At 34.8% G+C, this 19,327-nt stretch overlaps 1 protein-coding gene across 1 annotated transcript in view; it reads right to left on the bottom strand.

Moving 5' to 3' along the window:
* Positions 1 to 2,817: 2,817 nt before the first annotated feature.
* Positions 2,818 to 19,327, bottom strand: part of LOC145694861 (protein phosphatase PTC7 homolog) — a 167,120-nt gene continuing 150,610 nt past the window's right edge. The window contains exons 4-5 of the mRNA XM_081771562.1: positions 13,413 to 13,669; positions 2,818 to 7,920 (exon numbers count right to left, since the gene is read on the bottom strand). Of these exons, the coding sequence (XP_081627688.1) occupies positions 7,871 to 7,920; positions 13,413 to 13,669 (307 nt within the window). The 3' untranslated portion in view covers positions 2,818 to 7,870. The remainder of the gene's footprint in view (positions 7,921 to 13,412; positions 13,670 to 19,327) is intronic.

The following is a 19,327-nucleotide window of genomic DNA, read 5'->3' as shown; positions in this document are numbered from 1 at the left end:
GCATTGCTCGAGCAGGATTCGTGTCAAACGTAGGAACAACTTGCAGCAGCATTAGGCGTTGATCAAACAACAGTCTCCAAACGCTTGAAAGCCATGGGAATGATTCAAAAGATGTCACATTGGGTTCCACATGAATTGAAAGACAGAGACGTTGAAAGACGAAAAACCATTTGCGAATTGCTGCTTCAACGACAGAGCAGAAAGGGGTTTCTGCATCGAATTATTACGGGTGATGAGAAGTGGATCCATTACGAGAACCCTAAACGAAAAAAGGCCTGGGTGAAACCAGGTGAACCAGGTCCATCACAACCAAAACGAGATATTCACTGTCCAAAGGTTATGCTGTGCATATGGTGGGATATGAAAGGTGTGGTGTACTATGAGCTGCTGCAACCGGGTGAAACTATGAATGGAGAACGTTATCGACGACAATTAATGCGTTTGAAGCAAGCTCTGGCCAGAACACGACCAGAATGGGAGAACAGACATGATAAACTTATTGTTCAACATGATAACGCTCGCCCACATGTCGCAAAACCGGTCAAAACCTATTTAGAAAATGTCGGATGGGAAGTTTTACCCCACCCGCCGTATTCACCAGACGTTGCTCCTTCGGACTACTACTTGTTCGATTGCATGAACAACGATTTGATTGGACAGCGGTTTACTTCTTCAGAAGATATCGAAACATGGGTCTCTGACTGGATCGCTTCCAAGGATGAGGACTTCTTTCGCCACGGAATCCGTACATTGCCTGACAGATGGGCGAAAGTGGTGGCTAGCGATGGACAATATTTTTCTTAAGGTATTTATGTATTTTGTGTTTGTTCTACAGCTTCAATGTGTGCGTACCAACCGCACGAATTAATTCCTAGACCAAATATATATATATATATATATATATATATATATATATATATATATATATATATATATATATATATATATATATATATATATATATATATAAATTACTCCTTAGTTTTGATTCCAATGAAAGTAAGAGGACAATGACATGTTTTGGGGAAAGTCGGATTGGCAGTGAAACGATTAATAACTTATGTAAAGCAGATGGTTAATCATTTGTAGTTGTGATACTTTTCCTACTTTCACATATTATTTTTTTAAATCGTTCTAGATTAAAAATATAAGTAATGTATCAAATTTGCGACTTAGAATTACAGCAATTTGGTGTAATGGTAGCTACTTTTTTTAAAAACAAATATCAACGAAATTATCGTATGTTTGTATACTGTGATATTATCGTTCAATTTTTACCCCCGTCTGTGGCAAAAATGCATAGAAAATGAACCAGACTTACGGGAAATTCGTAACAAATTAAGAGTCGATTTTTTGGATTTAATCTCCAGAAGACAGATTCGGTTTTAGTGAACAGAAGTGTACAATGTTCAGGGCCGGCCTCAAGCGTGTGCGACGTGTACAGTCGTACACATGCGATTTTGAGAGGTGCGCCAAAATGAGGAAAAGTATAAAAAGTAATATGGTAAAAATTTAAGTTTTTATGTAATTTTGAATGCACATTAGACATTTGAGTATGATAACTTTTGTTCAACAAATAAAAATGATGCTTGAAAGCACTGGAGGGTTTTATATACCCATTTTCATTGTAAACTAATTCTTGCACATATATCATTTTGCTCTTAGGCCGGTCCTGACAATTTTTCTAAAATAGATTCATGATTTACGTGGAGCAGTCAAAAAGATCCCGGAATTTCGTTGTAGCTCTTTATCACCATAATATAAGCATACATTTACTTGACTGCTTTCAAAGTAGCCACTGCTCCTGCCATTCCGGAAACACCGACGAAAGTCTTCTTCTGGTATCTTTCGAAGTTCAGCCGTCGCGTTGGTTTTGATTTCTCCTCCAGTGGCGAAACTTGTATCTTGGAGGGTCATTTTTAGCTTTGGGAAGAGTAAAACATCTGATTGTGTTAAACCGTATTTAAGGTTATCAAAGTCTCTGAAGCAGATTATCTCCAATTTGCACATGAACTTGATGTTTGCGCGTTGCTCGATCTGTGAAGTTGCCAACTGATCAGCACACCCTCTTCCGTCCCACACTACTCGTACACTATCTGTTATAACCTGTTCACACTTGTCAAATTCATGATTAGGCAACGTAAGGACAGTACTGTATCAGATTCATGGTAATTGTATCACAAATACCAAAACAACAACATTCCCCGAATTTTTCGACTCCCCTTGTATATGCCTCCATTCCATAAAAAATCAAAGTTATTCTCCAGGCTAATATGCCGTATTAATCAGATAAATTGCATAATTGCATTTTCTTTAAATGTTTCCATTATTTTGAAAAGCATCATCTGTGAATATCAAGAAGTTAGCGATTAGTATTATTACAATAGCAATCTAACGCCATGTACAATGTAGTTGAAGTACCGTAATATTACAGTATATTATATATATATATATATATATATATATATATATATATATATATGAGAGAATCACTATAAAGTGTAAAATGAAGGAAACTTGCTGACCTGTAGTATCGATGTAGTGAACATCGTACTCATAATTCTTAATCAAAAGGAATATACAACAGTCAATACAAATGAAGTGAATAATAAAATAAAGACATTTACAGTTATGAGTTTCTTTAATTGAATAAAGGCTTATTACACTTGTTGAATGGAGCAAGTTCAAACAGGAACATTACTGTATACATTTTTTTCTTCTTTCTTTGAAAGACTGATTGAACGTTATGCTACCACATCACGTGATTGGTTCCCTGCAGTATCAGGAACCAGATTCACCGTTAACAAATGCTTTAAAAAAAAAAAAAAAAAAAGTAAAATGTATTCAGCACATACACACGCATACTTACATACATACACATATATAACGCGCGCACACACACACACACCACATCTGCATACACCAGACTACTATAAAATAACATATTAACTGATATTTATTATTACAGTTGTCTTCCAGAAAGAAATAATAAGCTTTTCTGAAAGGCATTACCATTCAAGCAAAAATCATGCCCTTTTAAACAACTTACATTACTTTTCTATAACTTTTCATGTAATGTAATACTGAAATGGATAACTTAAGATAACGAACAACCTAGAGACAAAGACTGGGAGCTTTCACAACTAATATACGATTGTTCTAGCCCTTTGGACACGCTGTATCATTTTATGGAGTATTCTATTAACATTAGGTATCTAAAATTTAAACTTTCGAAAGTGTAAGGACAAGTTAACTAGAAAAAGAAAGTAGTTTTACTTTTGCATGAAATATGAGGTATGAATTAATAATTGCAGTAGATGAAGATGTTAAAAATCCTGCACACACACATACAGGGCTAGAATTTAGTTTCCGTCATAAAATGAATATATTTAGTTCTTTATGGGCATATAGATAAAGAACTTGGTGTTATATTTATATACAAGAAAGAACGGTCACACACTTCACTATTTTTGAATGTAGGTAATGTTAGTGTGGTTCTAGTCTTGGACAGTTTGTTTTATATACATGACTTTATTACTGTGCCGAAGTTCTTTTCCACTTCTTGTATCTTACTAGAAATAAATGAAAAGATTATAGTCATGACATTGAATTTACATATAAAAAAATTCAGTTTGCATTCCGTGTATTCCATGAGTGCATATGTGTGTATATATATATATATATATATATATATATATATATATATATATATATATATATATATATATATATATATATATATAAAATATGCAGAAAAGCAAACCAACATTTTCGCTTAGTATTGAATTAATTGCATATTTCTTTGATTTCCGCCTGACTTACAACGGAAAACTGCTTATGTGTCATGAATCAACTACAGTCATCTGAGTAACTCGTAATTAAGTAAGTGAAAATTGGAATGTAAGGGAGTCGAGACGAAAAGCCAATTATTTTCACTGCCTTGCCTAATAAACTAAAATCACAATACAGGTTTAGAAGCCGGACCAATTCGCCTATCAAATCGCAGTCAGATGCGGAAAAAAAAGCAATTGCTGCAAAATTATTTAACATATAAATAAACAAGCACAATAACGTATGTTCACGTCAAACGTTTAATATATAATAGTGTTTTAATCTGACAAATAAAATTTTGCAGACTGCCAGATATCGCGGATACAATTATTTTGTCACGCTACCACGGAATTATTGTAGTTTCCGAGTAATGTTCTTCAGTCAATCTTTCCTTGAAATATTGGATTGACTGAGGAACATTACTAGCTGAATAATTTGAGATATTCCTATAACTATCTTCAATTTTAAGTTTACTGCCACTGCCTTCATTATAATCTATTTTACGCAAATGTGTCAGAATCAGCTCAATGTCTACAAGCCACCTAAACAGTCATCCATCTATCCCTGTCTGTGTTGTAGTTTAGACTTCAAAAAGTGACATTACACTTTCTTGCAGATGTGGATAGTTAGAATTTACTACGGAAATATTCAGCAGCATGATACATTAAAATGAATGCACCCATAATTACTGGAATATATCTTGTTAGATAAGTTGCTTATTATTATTTATGTAATCATCAATAATACTTTGACCAAAGTTACATGATTGAACTATTTTGTACAGTATAACTCATATTCATGGCAATAACATTCTTAAACGCATCACATAATTTTCTTTAGTCTGTACTGCATAATTTTTGTATGGCAATTTTATTCTTCCATATTTTTTAAAGATCCATTAATGTGAAGCTATTCCTTTGTAACTAATATGTTTACAGTCGAATCCAAACCACCATAATTAAAGTGCTCGTAAAAATATTAATAATTATATAAGAAGAAAATGCAACCATGAAAAATTTCCACACTATTCGCGATTTCATTTTGCGGAAGAAGAATACAGGAAATCCTGATTTTGTCATGTACTTCCTTTCCAAGTTAACTGTAAACCTGACTAAATTTAATTGGTGACGCCATGGACCTGCATGAATAAAAATCTTAACTATCACCTCTTTAGGCTGATATTCTAAGCATAAATAAACTGTCAAAAATTGCCTCTCACAATGTGAAAGAAATATTAAACTCATTATTAGTGCAGTGAACAATTTTTCTGGAGTTACTTTTCTTCAGAATATGAAATCTAAAATTTTCTACTTAAAATCTGCGCTTTAAAACAATAATAGAATATAAAAGGCACCATGTAAACTAAATAATCATATAAAAAAAAGTTAAACATATAAACATCATACCACGAGATTGTATATTCATGGCACCAAAGAGATTCTTTCAATAAATATGCACTATATCCACACACATACATTTCCAATTATTTTAAATAAATTTATTTAGGAGAAATAAATAATATAAATTCAATTCTTACAAAAGAATGAACCAATTTGAAAGTTATGGAGAATAAAATAATATTTAAATCGGTATTCAGATGATCGTGATGTAGTTAGATAATGAAATTATTTCTTTGGTCGCTGTTATACTTTTAGTAACCACATTCAACAGAAAATTAATTTTGGTAGGAATATAATATTTCATATAGTGTTGTCTCGTTTCGTATCTTCTACTTTTATTTTCGACAACTTACGTGTTGAAATATGTTGTAATCGTAAGAGAGATATTAAGTGAAAGGGCAAATGGAACACGATAATATATAACGATTCAATATGAAACAAAATAAAAGTATTTTTCAAAGGGAAAACTGAAATTTATTTACTAATATTTCATGTTAAATTACGAATTTGTTGTTGAAGAGTTTTGCAGCAAAAGCTTCACACAGATATATATATCGTTAATCCTTTTCTGTAATTTTCTTGCAGTGATATTTAATATATAAAAATACACTATATACCACAGGTATATCAAATTTCTTTATATGAAAACATCACCTGTCCTAATCGTCGAAGTATGCATCAATCAACTATGTTATAAAATAAAGGATCTGCCCATATGCGTATCTTCCTCCTATTGATTCAATGAAGAAGAAAAAAAAAACTAGTATCGGCACGTCTGATTGGCAGCTCTCGTTTCCGCCATGAATATTGGCTCAAAACATGAGATGAGAGATGATTTTGAGTTTAACGTCCCTTTTCAGCAGCGAGGCTATATGAGACGTGGACCTACTGATTAACGTGGAATCCGAACCACATGAGCTCCCGCCGGGAATCGAACCCGGGTCTCCCGCGCCAAAGGCGCGTACGCTAACCGCTTAGCCACGGAGGAGCTCGGCTCAAAACATTGCGATCTTAGTGGGTGGAGTGAGGGTGGCGAACCTGTGACGTATGGTTTCACGATTTTGTCGTATAGGCAGATCCTCTCTTTTATAACATCCTTGGCATCAATAATCATACAACTATATGAAGTGAAAAATAACTGACAAATGTATCAATAATAGTAAAATTACATGAAGTGGAAAATAATTGACGATCTTTAAATTGCCAGCGATGCTATTGACACTTATGTCTCCTTTCGCCATAGGGAGGGTGCAGGTTACGTATTTAAAACTTACATTTAATCTCCAAGGCCTTACTAGGTAAGGCTTAGCTCTATATGTTAACTGCCATTATCCAAAGTAATCCGGTGAAACAATTACTCACTTCAATGAGCAGCTTTGAGTTCGCATGTTGCAATATACACTCAAATTCGTTAAATCAACAAGCGTGTGTGTATCAGGATATTAACGTGTGTAATCACCTAAAATTACCATTTTTTTTTTTTTTTTTTTTTATTCATTTGGTGACAAATCATGTTTAATTAGGCTCATTTTTACAGAGCGATTCAAACTTGTACGCGCTGTCATTGCATTAAGATTCATTCATTAATATGCAAGTTAACAAATGGCGTTAAAAATCCATGTTTCCCGATAACCTCTCGTATGCCAAACGTCGTAATTTTTCGACTTGGGAAAGTATTAACATAAAATATCTTCAGAATCAACAATGACATTTAACTTTTCTATTTTTTTTCTTATTCAGAAAAGGATTTTAAATGCTTTAGAAAGTTCATTATGCGTATAAATTTTCGCACATTTTGGAAAGATTTAAATAGAATTTTAAAAAGTCACAATAATCAAATCGCTATATTAAATATTCTTTTCTTGTAATATTATATGGAATATTAAGCATACCTTACACATGTTGCCCAAAACTATTTTTTTTTTTTTTAATATTATAATTAAATGTTTCAAAACCTTCTCATTTCTAAAAATTACGACGTCCATGATTTTTGACGTAGGCTAGATGAAAAGATAATATATCTATTTTTAAAATAATGGTTGCCCATTACTTATCCTACAAGGCAAAAAGCCAAGTTTCACTCGTGTATTATCTCATTTGCTGATAATCCAACAATTATATCACTCAGCATGAGCGTATTCACGCAAAACAGCACTGTTTTCGTATATTCAGGAAAGCACCAGTTCCATTAACAACTTTGTAACAAAAAGGGGCTTTGTCGTATAAAGAAAAGATGCTAAATTTGAATCCAACCAACACCTGGCTGAAATTCTTTAATGACAATGTCATACTAAACATTACTATAAAACACAGCAAAAATGCTGCATTTCCTTTCTTATTGTATTATTTTATTACACAGTTGGATGTATGAGCTTCTTCAGAAATAAACTACGGTACGTTTGAAATTCCAAGTACGTATGTATATATATGTTCTATTGGTGTGCAATTATGATATGTCTCCTTGCTTGCATTGTAGGAGAGGAAAAGTAATCACCATTGTGACACAAAATAAAAAGTTTCACCTTGTAGTCACTCAATATCACAAGCACTAAACGTTTAAGTAATGTCACATTTTTTCCTATCAAACAACAATGCTTCCTTGACTCTAAACAACACTATTGACAATATTAAGATTCCTTTCAGATGGCCACCGTCGCTAGAAGAACCGTAATATCATCCGGTTTTCCTCCTGTAATGCACAAGAACACATAATTAAAAGATATAAATTACATGTGGAACAAAATAAAGCGACTTAAAAGTATCTAAAAATGACATATCATAGAACATAAACGACTACTTAGTTAAATATTAATAACAGATGTAATGTTCATCAGGAAGAAAAAAGAAAACTAATTAAACATGTAAACGAAAAGAGAGGATATCCCATCCGCGACAGATATATCATAGACCAAGCATGGATGGCTACGACTGAGAAACTTAAGCAAGCACATGATTTATATATACAAGATTCGACAATAAAGTTCCAGAACAATGCTGGTATTCTGTAACTGTTCACGACTGTAAATTTCTTATCATATAAGATTAATGGTGTGATATCCTTCTAAAGCAGGACATGTGAAGATTTCGTAAAGAGAACATCGGCCACTGAAGACACACTGATTCTCCTTGTCATGAATGCTTAAAGCATATGCCTCGGTAATCCAGCAATAAGAGGTTCGACTCCACGGGCGTAATTTACTCTATGCACCACTCGACTCTCTTGAGCTATTCGTTCTTCAGCCAAGGAATGAGGAACAAAACTTCCTTCCTCCCAGGTCTTCTTCCAGAATCTGCCGGACCGTTCCGCGGTTGTGAATCACATCCTCCATCATGCAGATGATCATGTAATAATCTGACTGCAGTAGGTCGCGAACACGTCCAATTACCCTTTCAATGACTGGTTGATGAATTGCATTTCTAGGATCGTAAGAAACGTCTCCACGTTCATCACGAACCATTCCAACATACGTCCACGAGTATTCTCCTGTTAAACAATTTTTATAATCTCGTTATGTCTCTGTTGCTGATTTCCCTAGCTTACAACAACACTTAATATTCGCCCTGTTTCATGTACGAATCCGTAAGAATGGGAACCAGAGTATCTTCGATGGGCACAGATGCTCTCTCCATCAAATCCTCACATGTCCAGCAAAAGAAGAATATCATAGGATTAATCTCACATGATAAAACCATTTTCTATCAAAAGCACTTGCACCAATCCTGGAACTTCACTGTCAAACCCTTATAATCTAACTATTGTACAGTCCGCAGCAAAAAACCTGCAACATGAGCATGTGAGTTTATTGTGAAACTACGCCTAACAGTGCAGGGAATCAATGTAACGTCTAAGTAGCACGAATCACGCCAGGAGAAACCTCGGCGTCCTCCCCTGCACACTTATTTTGGAGCAAAAGACTTCGTCGTTTCACAATAAACTTATATGCTCATGTTGCAGGTTTATTGCTGCGGACTGTACAACCATTTGTTTGGTCCAAGTAAGAAGAGCCCATCTACCACTATTATTTCACTTTAAATTGATTGTATAGTCCATATTAAATTTTATTTGACCACTTGTGTGTGTGTGTGTTTGAAATGTAATTATCAAAATTAACTGTAATGAAGTGTATTCTATTCTCAAATGAACGATACTCTGACGTTTTAGTTTGATCCTCAATACACAGTGTATGGCAATACAGCAAATAGTAAGATATACTAAGACAAAAAACTTGGAACACCCAAATTATTTTCACCCCACGAAATGCCAATGTCCAGGTCATTTTGACCCACGCAAAGTTTTCGTAACAAATGAAGTTTCTCTAGAACAGAAACAACACATGTGATTGTTAAATATTTATTTACATATTCACGTTAATTAAATAGGCATATTCTATTTTGCTGACTGATAAAGGTTCCAGCTGTGATAGTTAAATATTTATTTACATACGTTAACCAACCAGTTACATGCTATTCCGCTGACTGATAAAAGTACCCAGCTGTAATATTTAAAAGCTAAAAAGCGCAGCTCACAAAAATAACATACAATGTTTTTTTTTTTACAGATACCATCGTTGGATAACTGAAGATAAATCATTGTACGAGAGCTACTTTTAAAATAAGGGCCGTTCAGTAATATATTTTAATTCGTACAGATTGTAGTCTTATCTTCACACAAAGACACCATCTGCAGCTAAGTCGACGACGTGCACTTCGTGTCATATAAACTGAAGGAAGGGCTAGCGCCTACAAAATCAATAGCTCTCGTCATACAAATTTCATACAAATTGGCTTCACAGTACCATGTTGGAAAGCAGTACTGTTAAGAAGGGTTGTCACCCGCCTATGAAACAAGGCTAGTTATCCTTTCCTTGACCTCAAGAAAATGTATAAGCAGCAGGTATTTACAATCGGATCTGCGAAATGTATGGGCTCAATGCTTAAGCGTTGGATAAAGTTCATTAGAGGGTGAAACTGTTTAACGAAGGTAGAAAAAACATAGGCCTACACGATGAATCACGCTTGGGCTGGACGTATGATTCGTAAAAACAGATGATTCCTGATTCCTACAATACAATACGATGCATTTTCCACATGTATCACGTTTAGTTCTTTGAGCAATTGTCAGAAAGATTGAGCTTCAGGAAGTTATGCTCTCGCTGGATCTACAAGATGTTTATCGAGGAATTCACAACGAAGACAAGCGCCAGTGCTTTGACGTTTTTAACCCGACACCACTGTTTAACCACATTGTCACGCGGTGGATGAGGCATTGTGTTTCATGTGACCTCGAATCCAAGCAGCAATAGTTCGAGTGGTCACAGACGTCTCCGACAAAAGTGAAATTCACACAGACCATCTCAACACATAAGATTGACTGACACCTATATTTTGCTGACATTTAAAATAAACGCTACGGTATAGTGTCTGCTAAACAAGGTTCACATATTTTTGAAGAAAAAAAAAAACCGAGACACTTTCGGTTCAGTAATATAGGACACTTTTCCATCACAATCACATGTTATCATAAAAGAGTATTCAGTCTTTAGCTTCTCTGTAAGAACACTTTCTCTTCGGTATTTTCAAGGCACATAGAATAATAATAATATAATGTCATATCAAGTAACCTGTGCTTAGTTATTACAGCGTCCCCTAGTGGTACTATTGTCGCAACATAACAGTACCGCCAAGCCAATTTGTATGACATTCTTATGGAATTATATTTTAAATTTAATTCACAAATTAAATTACAGGACCATTCTGCGTTTCGAAGAATGTTTTCGGAACGCCAGGGCACAATCTCATAATAAGGAACAATCCTGTAAAATACGGGACGTATACGAACCCTATTGCTAGTTTTTTGTTTTGCGACAACGCGAAGCCCCATACTGCCGCTCAAATGCAAGGTCCCATCATTCTTTTGGATAGCACCAACTGTATTACCTCCATACAGCTTAAACTTGAAGCCGACAGATTAATATGTCTTTCTGCAGAAGTGAACACAACCGTCAAGAAATTGTTATCTTCTAGGCAGCTGACTTCTATAAGTGTCTATGAAATTTTAGCTCTATGACAAATGTTTGTATACCAACAAAAGTTATTTGGAAAAGTAGCTGGAGGTATGCACAATCCGAGAATCAAAAGGGTATCTGAGATATTCAGTACTATTTGTTTTATTGCAAAAATGCTCTGTACTTTAAAAATAGCCCTCGTAATAACAAACAGCTGGGACTTAGGTCAGTTGCTTGGTAAATTTGTTAAAATTTGCAAAATTATACGAAACGTTGAAAACGGATCAAAATCGACTCAGTCTTGATAATATTCCAATTTCCAAACTGATACAAGGATTGCAAACATTATTTGTCATTTTTTACAGAAGACACAACACGTGTATGAAGAACACATGTAACCTGAAGTGTGTGGATCATAGTTAATATTATATACGGTATATAAATTGAGTTTCCCGGTAATTTTTACCAAATTTTGGCATTTCGTGGGGTAATGTATAAAAGAACAATAGAAATTATGATCTGTGGTTAACTACATTTAACTGAATTAATAGTTACAATGATATCCGTAGATACTCTTTGGTAAATGTAAAAGGTGTCCACAAAATTTCTTTACAACTTTGAACATTTATTACGGATACGCTGTGTAACAGAAAAATGTGGTATTGCTTTTTCTCTTTCTTTTAAATCTCAAAACCTTAATATGCACACTATTTGCTGTGCTTAGCACATTCAGCCGACACTTCAGTTTCAACTATGTGCACATCAGTATTTCTTCAGTAAGGTCGAAATTGCATTATTGATCCTCAGTTTCGGGTCATCAATGTCCTGCACCTTTGTCTGATAGACAATTTCCTTCACCTATCCCTATACAAAGAGGTCCACAGGTTGTGATGTCTGATGAACAATGTGGGAATGCGATGATTAGATCATTCTGTCCAACTTACCCCCCCAGGAAATAGTTTGAAAAGTCCCTAACATACTATCGAAAATGTGGGGCACACTGTTCTGTTGAATTATTACACCTGACTGAAGGCCTCCGACTATGGCAAAACATACTCATGCAAAGCAGCGACATGAACATCTGGTGTCACTCTGCTGTCACTGAAGAAAAATGCCTCGGTTATGCATAACATCGCACCACAATACATTTTAAGACAGTCTCTCTTAAGTTTTATGGAGGAGTTTCAGCATTCCATACCCTGATATTGTATCCATTAACTGTTCTGATACATGAAAAGTTGTCGTGTTCGAAAAAACAAATGTGTGTATAAAACTCGGGATTTTCAGCCAGTCTAATTCAGCATCGTTATTGCGAATTCATTACGTTGTGATTTATTTCTACACGAGGATGGCAAAATATGATATGTACATTAGTCCAGGCAAGTAGATCTCCATCTTATGAATTAAATTTACAATACTTTCAGTTCACTGGTGAAAACGATCAGCTTTTTCTAGCATATTGATCTCAGTAACCAACTACCAGAGCGGAAAGCAGAAAGCAACCAAAAAGTGAAATAGTTTGTTTTGCCATTCTTGTATTGATTTCATTTATAAGATTGCAATTCATTTGTCAGTCTGCCATCCTCGTATGTTGGCTATTTTGTTCACACGTGGTTGTAATAGTTACATCTTGTGTGTATATAGGTATAAATGTACAACCCTGTGCCCTGTGTAATTTGTGGTTCTCTCGTACCGGAATGAATTGATTTCTTCATGAAAATGGAACATGAACACTTACGCTACCTTCGTTCAGTGTTTGTGGGAGGCAACTACGAACTTGCTCTTACACGGACTTAGCGTCTATAGATTTCTGATGCCACTGGAGGACAATATAACAAGAGGGCGGGGCTTCTCTATGGTTAGTCCAGAAATATCGTTGCATATCTGCATCAACTGTTGTTCTGATGAACCAGGTGATGCAATACACTATTGTGCTGAGCATATTTTCATGCAATACCATAAACTTACACAGTACAGGGTGTCCGTAATAAAAGTACAAAGAGAGGGACATCCTTTTAACTCAACTTTCCTATTCCAAAGAACATTAACACAGAAGCGTACTAGTACGTATCAGGACAATATAAAGGAAAGATCGCAACGATAATAATTTATAGAAAGGAATAACAGTTCTTAAAAATATTATATAATAACAACAATAGACCAAAGATGAACCTACCAACAGCATCAATACCATTCTCTCGAGCGCTCTGAGCAAACGGAGACATAAAATTTGCATCAAATGCAAGATTTCGTGCCATCCAAGCTATAGAATTGGCTACACCTTGAATTTTGATTGGATCCCTCTCCCCTTCTACTTTGGTCAGTTCTGTAAGGAGTAGCTGATCAGGAATGTTGTCAAACACTCCATCAGTGGCAAGTAGGATGACGTCACCGTCTTCTACCCTGAAGTTTGTGGTGTTCGCTGACTCGGGCCTGTAAAAAGAGAAAAACACCACAATGTCATTTCAACGCTTTACAAAACACATAGTTAAAGGTGCTCACCAGTCCTCCGCACTTCTTCATTTTTCTCCCCAAAACAATACAGAAATTACAGAATATTACAGTCCAGGCCTCCCAGCAGGAAATTGAAAAAATATAGGACAGTTTGGTTTATAAAATAGGACAGTTTGGCTTATACAATGGAATATTATGCTCTGAAGAACAGAAAAAAAAATAATAAATGTATTGTAAGAAAAGGCCACCCTTCACCCCAATGGACAACTATTTGTTATTCAAAATAGTAAAATAAAAATTTAAAAATCCAGCTCCAATATCTTTAGAATTCAGAACATATTCGCACTACCTCAGAAGAAAAAGAAATAGTCAACTCTTTTATAGGATTACCATGACATTTAACACTTTTAGCATGCCGTTATTTATATATAATTTTGAAATTTAATTAATGCATGCAAAATTATTAACTATTTCTCTACCTTCCTACTATCCTTCTAGTTCTTTTATTTACAGTTGAACTTTATTTTGGCATTATTTTTCATTCCTTCATATCTTTCTAATGGAAAAAGAAGATTTATATCTTATTTCTCTGTAATAAAATACTTGAATAAAATTAAACACTGAGTTATTTGATTAAAGTATTTCCCTCTGAAATAAATAACGTAACAGCATTTCATTCATCAGAGCTCTGCAAATTATATATACCCTTCTAACAACTGTTATATAACATAAATTTCAGGACATTTTTAGTTCATAAATAATTTTTAGGACATTCCCAGGATTTTCACTATTTGTCTGCTTTGCATAACTTTTCCAAAACGTTTCCAGGTTTTTCAGGACGCGTATTATGTACAGCAATATTAGAAGGCGTTGGGATATGTTGGTGAATACCAACACACCTAAATGTCTAGCCAATACTGCTGCACACACTGCTGAAAGAAAATGCTAACACAGCTTGCGTTATAAGAAACGAGCATGGCAAGGTTCCTCAGCTAACAAGGGAAGAGAGGGAGATTATATATCGAAGTGGAAGATGGTTTTTACACCAATCGAAAGCACTAATGACTCCTATTACGAAATTGTAATAACAATTTTCCGAATGCATATACTGTGCGAGTTATATGAATATACAGTGTGTCCAAGAAATCCGTGTCCACCGCTAGAAATCGCAAACGGTGAGACAGATGACAAAACAGGAAAACACGTGTTTGATCATTTTAAAAGTAAATGTATCAAAGGAAAAAGTGTTGTTCCAGGGCCACTCCCAGGGTCCCAGAAGGGGCCCAACTCAAAAATTGCAAGTGATAAGGAGGCCAAGTAGCATATCGTTAGAAAATGAAAGAAGATGGAGAACAAATCTTGACTCTCTAAAATTGCCCTGTGAAAAACGGCGGCCGGTCAAAATGTCAGCAAAAACGTCATTGTAAAATCTATGACCACATCCATAAATCTGAAACGATGAGACAGATGTCAAAATAGGAAAACACTGTGTCGTCATTTTAAAAGTGCATTGATTGAAAGTGAAAATATTTGTCCCAGGGTCCTTCACAGAGTCCCAGAGGGGTCCTATTCAAAATTTTCAAATGGCAAGCGAGGCCAAGTAGCATATAATTGGAAAGCTGTTGTTAAATGAAACTAGATGGAATAAGTCTGGACGCTATACGATAACACTGTGCAAATATCTTGCGTTTTAGTTTCTCTCTCTGTAGTTGGGTTTTAGTTTGTTTTCATTTTAATTCTTGTACTCAACGGAAAGAAAGGAAATTTTCCTACTGTGACATTCTGCTCTTTGGGCCCAGTAATGCCTAAATAAATAAAGAAATATAGAAAAATGAAAGCACTGCTGAACAAGACTGCACTTATTTAATAAAAACACATTTTAACGTCCTCGTGTAAATGTGTTCTTATTGTATAAGTGCAGTCTTGTTCAGCAATATTTTTATTTTTCTGATTTTATTTACAAGACGTACGACTATGCTTGTGTGTCAGAAAGAAATATAATAAAATAAAAGCAAATTAAGAAACAAAGAGAAGAAAAGAAATAACATTTGACATCTTTAAGTATGGAACTGACTAGTTAACATATAAGTACAAGTGGTACTTAAGCTCGTTGTCTGGATTATCAAGTATAAAATGATTCAAACAAAAAATTTTATTGTACCAGCAACAGCGAACACGTGCAAGTGTCTCACAATGACAACAAGTACCGATTGCAAAATAGAAAGCGATTGCGCTCGGAGAATCGAAATGAGGATGTACATTTTGACCGGCCGCCATATTGCATAAGGTAATTTTAGAGAGTCGAGACTTGTTCCGTCTTCTTTCATTTAACAACAGCTTTCCAACGATAAGCTACTTGGCCTCCCTTGCTATTTGAAAATTTTGAGCAGGACCCCTCTGGGACCCTGGGACAAATATTTTCAATTTCAATCAATGCACTTTTGAAATGATGACACAGTGTTTTCCTACTTTGACATCTGTCTCACCGTTTCAGATTTATGGGGGTGGTCATAGACTTTACAATGACGTTTTTGCTGACAGTTTGACCGGCCGCTGTTTAGCACAGGGTATTTTAGAGAGTCGAGACTTGTTCTCCATCTTCTTTCATTTTCTAACAAATTTTCAACGATATGCTATTTGACTCCGTTATCATTTGCAATTTTTGAGTTGGGCCCCTTCTGGGACCCTGGGAGTGGCCCTGAGACAACACTTTTTGCTTTGATACATTGTACTTCTAAAATGATCAAACACGTGTTTTCCTGTTTTGTCACCTGTCTCACCGTTTGCGATTACTAGCGGTAGAAACGGATTTCTTGGACACACTGTATATTCATATAACTCGCACAGTATATGCATTCGGAAAATGTTTATTACAGTTTTGTAATAGGCGTCGCTAGTGCTTTCGACTGATGTATAAACCATCTTCCACTTCGATATATAATCTCCCTCTCTTCCCTTGTAAGCTTCACTGGGGAAGAATAAGCACATACGAAACAAAGATGGGGGAAAAAAGTGGCCATGGGAAGATAGGAAAAAACAATTTTTTTTAAAAAATAGGAGGATTAGTGACTGTCCCTCAGAAAAATAATGCTAAGACACATTTAAGCATATTGCTAATATGTAGCAATTTAAATCATCACTAGAACTGCTCTTGGCATGCACTTTTAATAATTCAATCATTGAAAAATATAGAAAATATAGGACAAGATTAAAATAAACACAAATTTCCAAAATATAGGAAAAAATAGGACAGCTGGGAGCCCTGTACAGTCTCCCTGCGGAATTTTCCAATAAAATACTACTGAGTAAATTACTTAATATCTCTGACATAATGGACTTTATTTTTGCCCAGTTTGTCCTCTAAGCCTATTATGATATAATATATTTGAATATATCGTTCTTTAACAATGGATAATTTATTAACAACAGACTATTTTGCTAAGCAGGAAAAACTTAGTACAATCCTTTCATTTCCGTAATAGTTCCTTTTTATGTAAACGTATGCAACCAGGGTTTGACAGTTGGAAAATTTCATTTCTACTGCTTTACTTTATACGTTTCACACCGTTAAAGCAATTATGTACAGTTATATTGTGTATATTACTATTAACTCAGAGAATAAGATTAGTAGCATTTCGTAAGTTTCATTCTTAACAACTGTATTATCAACGTAAGAGTTTATTTGTATAATTTATACACGCATAAATCATCATGGTTTAGCGATCTCAAATGGTTGATGCAATAAGTAGCCTTACATGAATTTTTCCCACTTGAGGACCAGGTTGATGTTGGTGGCATCGTTGAAAACACTACCTAATATTTACACTGATACTAGCTGCTAATGAACAACCTGATATGGGAGAATGATGGAAATTTTATGCAAGAATAGTGCGGAAGGCAACAATAAAAAACAGTCTTACCGAAACAAACGTTACACTTCATGAAGTGGTCATTGTCAGAGTTCATAAAAGTATCAATATACATTTTATCCTCCACCACAAACAACAAATGACCAACGAATCACTATGTTATTACAAAACTTCACTTTAACTAAATCGAAAAGGAACACCTTTGACTTTTCGAAATGGATTCTGTGTCGCAATAATAGACTCCAACTCCTCTGTTAAACTATATTCAAGCCGGAAGTGGTAGATATCAACTATTCCTAGTTTGAACGTTGATAACCACAGAATAAAGACGGAAATAGATAGCGGTAAGTTGTTTCTGGAATCGATTCAGCATTTCAAGAAAACATACCAACTGCACTCGTAACACTACTAAAACCGGAAGTGATTAAAATTTACTAGTATTTCCGGTTTCAATATTGATTTCCATACACCGAAAACGGTAAGAAATTTTTTTCGATGGATTCATCTATCCCGCTATTGCTTTCTCACGTTGTCAAAGTGAGTGTGTTTCCTGTTATCGCAATTTTAACGGTGGTAATTATTGCTGAATGTAAGGAAAGTGTTTGCCTTGGTTAGTGATGCTATTCTTCGTTTTGATGTACATACAAATACCCTTTAATAGACTAGATGATGCTGTACATGTGTGATTGGCCCCAATGGGCGTCTTTGCATTCCTTTATTCATTGACTGACAGATTAATTGGAGTTCAGCTTGGAAACTATGTGAGACGAGATCTACTGCTTAAAGTGAGATCCGAAATATTACACGAGGCAAGTATCCCCACCACCAATCAAAAGTCCAAAGTTAGCCATTGGTCATCTATGACACTTCTAGTTTCATCCGCGTTTGTATTAGTTGTAGTGATAAAGAATCTAAATGTCTTACATAAATAAATTATTTATTATTATGATCCGTTCATGTCAAACGCACCAAAGAAAGAAAAAAAAAAACACTAGTTCCTTGCCCATTTTAGAGTCGAATGATTTTTCTCCCTACATGATTCCAGAGCCCCAAAATAATAATTTAACTTACTACCGTTTTTCCAACTCCAATGACAGCCATTTTTTATTGATAACATGCGTTGATTCTTGCGTTTCTAGGGGGTTTGCGTTAACTTACATTACTCAAACCTAATGAACCCTACGTTGATGAAACGAAACAAAGATCAGGAAAGAACAGTCTATCATATGTCCAGTACATATTTAATAAAATTTATATCCAACATAGTCCAAATTCACCTAACAAGTTGACATCGAAATTGACAAATAAATGTACTATAAGAAAAACAAAGATAAACAGAGTTGCTTTGTTTACCAGTTAATGTTTCAAAAACGGAAAATTTAATTTAAAAAAAAAAAATCAATATTTGGATTACTTGTATCTCTGTTGGGACACAGTTTAAAAATCTGAAACTTTCACAGATAAATCCACTATCATGTATTATACTACTATCGTGTTTGAGATTCATCTAAAAGTCAAGTTACAAGACATTAACAATCATACACACAAAATATTGTTAACTGAGGGCAGCAAAACGGAAATGGACAAGCAAGTGCCAGAGTTGGACTGGTTCCATGATTTAATTACCGATTGTTCTTGTTCAATTTAAAATGAGTTGGCTTTGAAAATAAAGTCAATTCCCATGTATCAACTATGGTAGCATTTTAATGCTGTGACCAATGTTAATAGAATATCTTGTTTATTTCTGAACGCCTAATATTTGGTAATA

The sequence above is a fragment of the Thermobia domestica genome, chromosome 9 (genome assembly GCF_964235325.1).
Source record: "Thermobia domestica chromosome 9, izTheDome1.hap1.1, whole genome shotgun sequence".
NCBI classification, from domain to species: Eukaryota; Metazoa; Arthropoda; class Insecta; order Zygentoma; family Lepismatidae; genus Thermobia; species Thermobia domestica.
The sequence above is the reverse complement of the archived record's forward strand: the minus strand, read 5'-3'. Positions and strand labels throughout refer to the sequence as shown.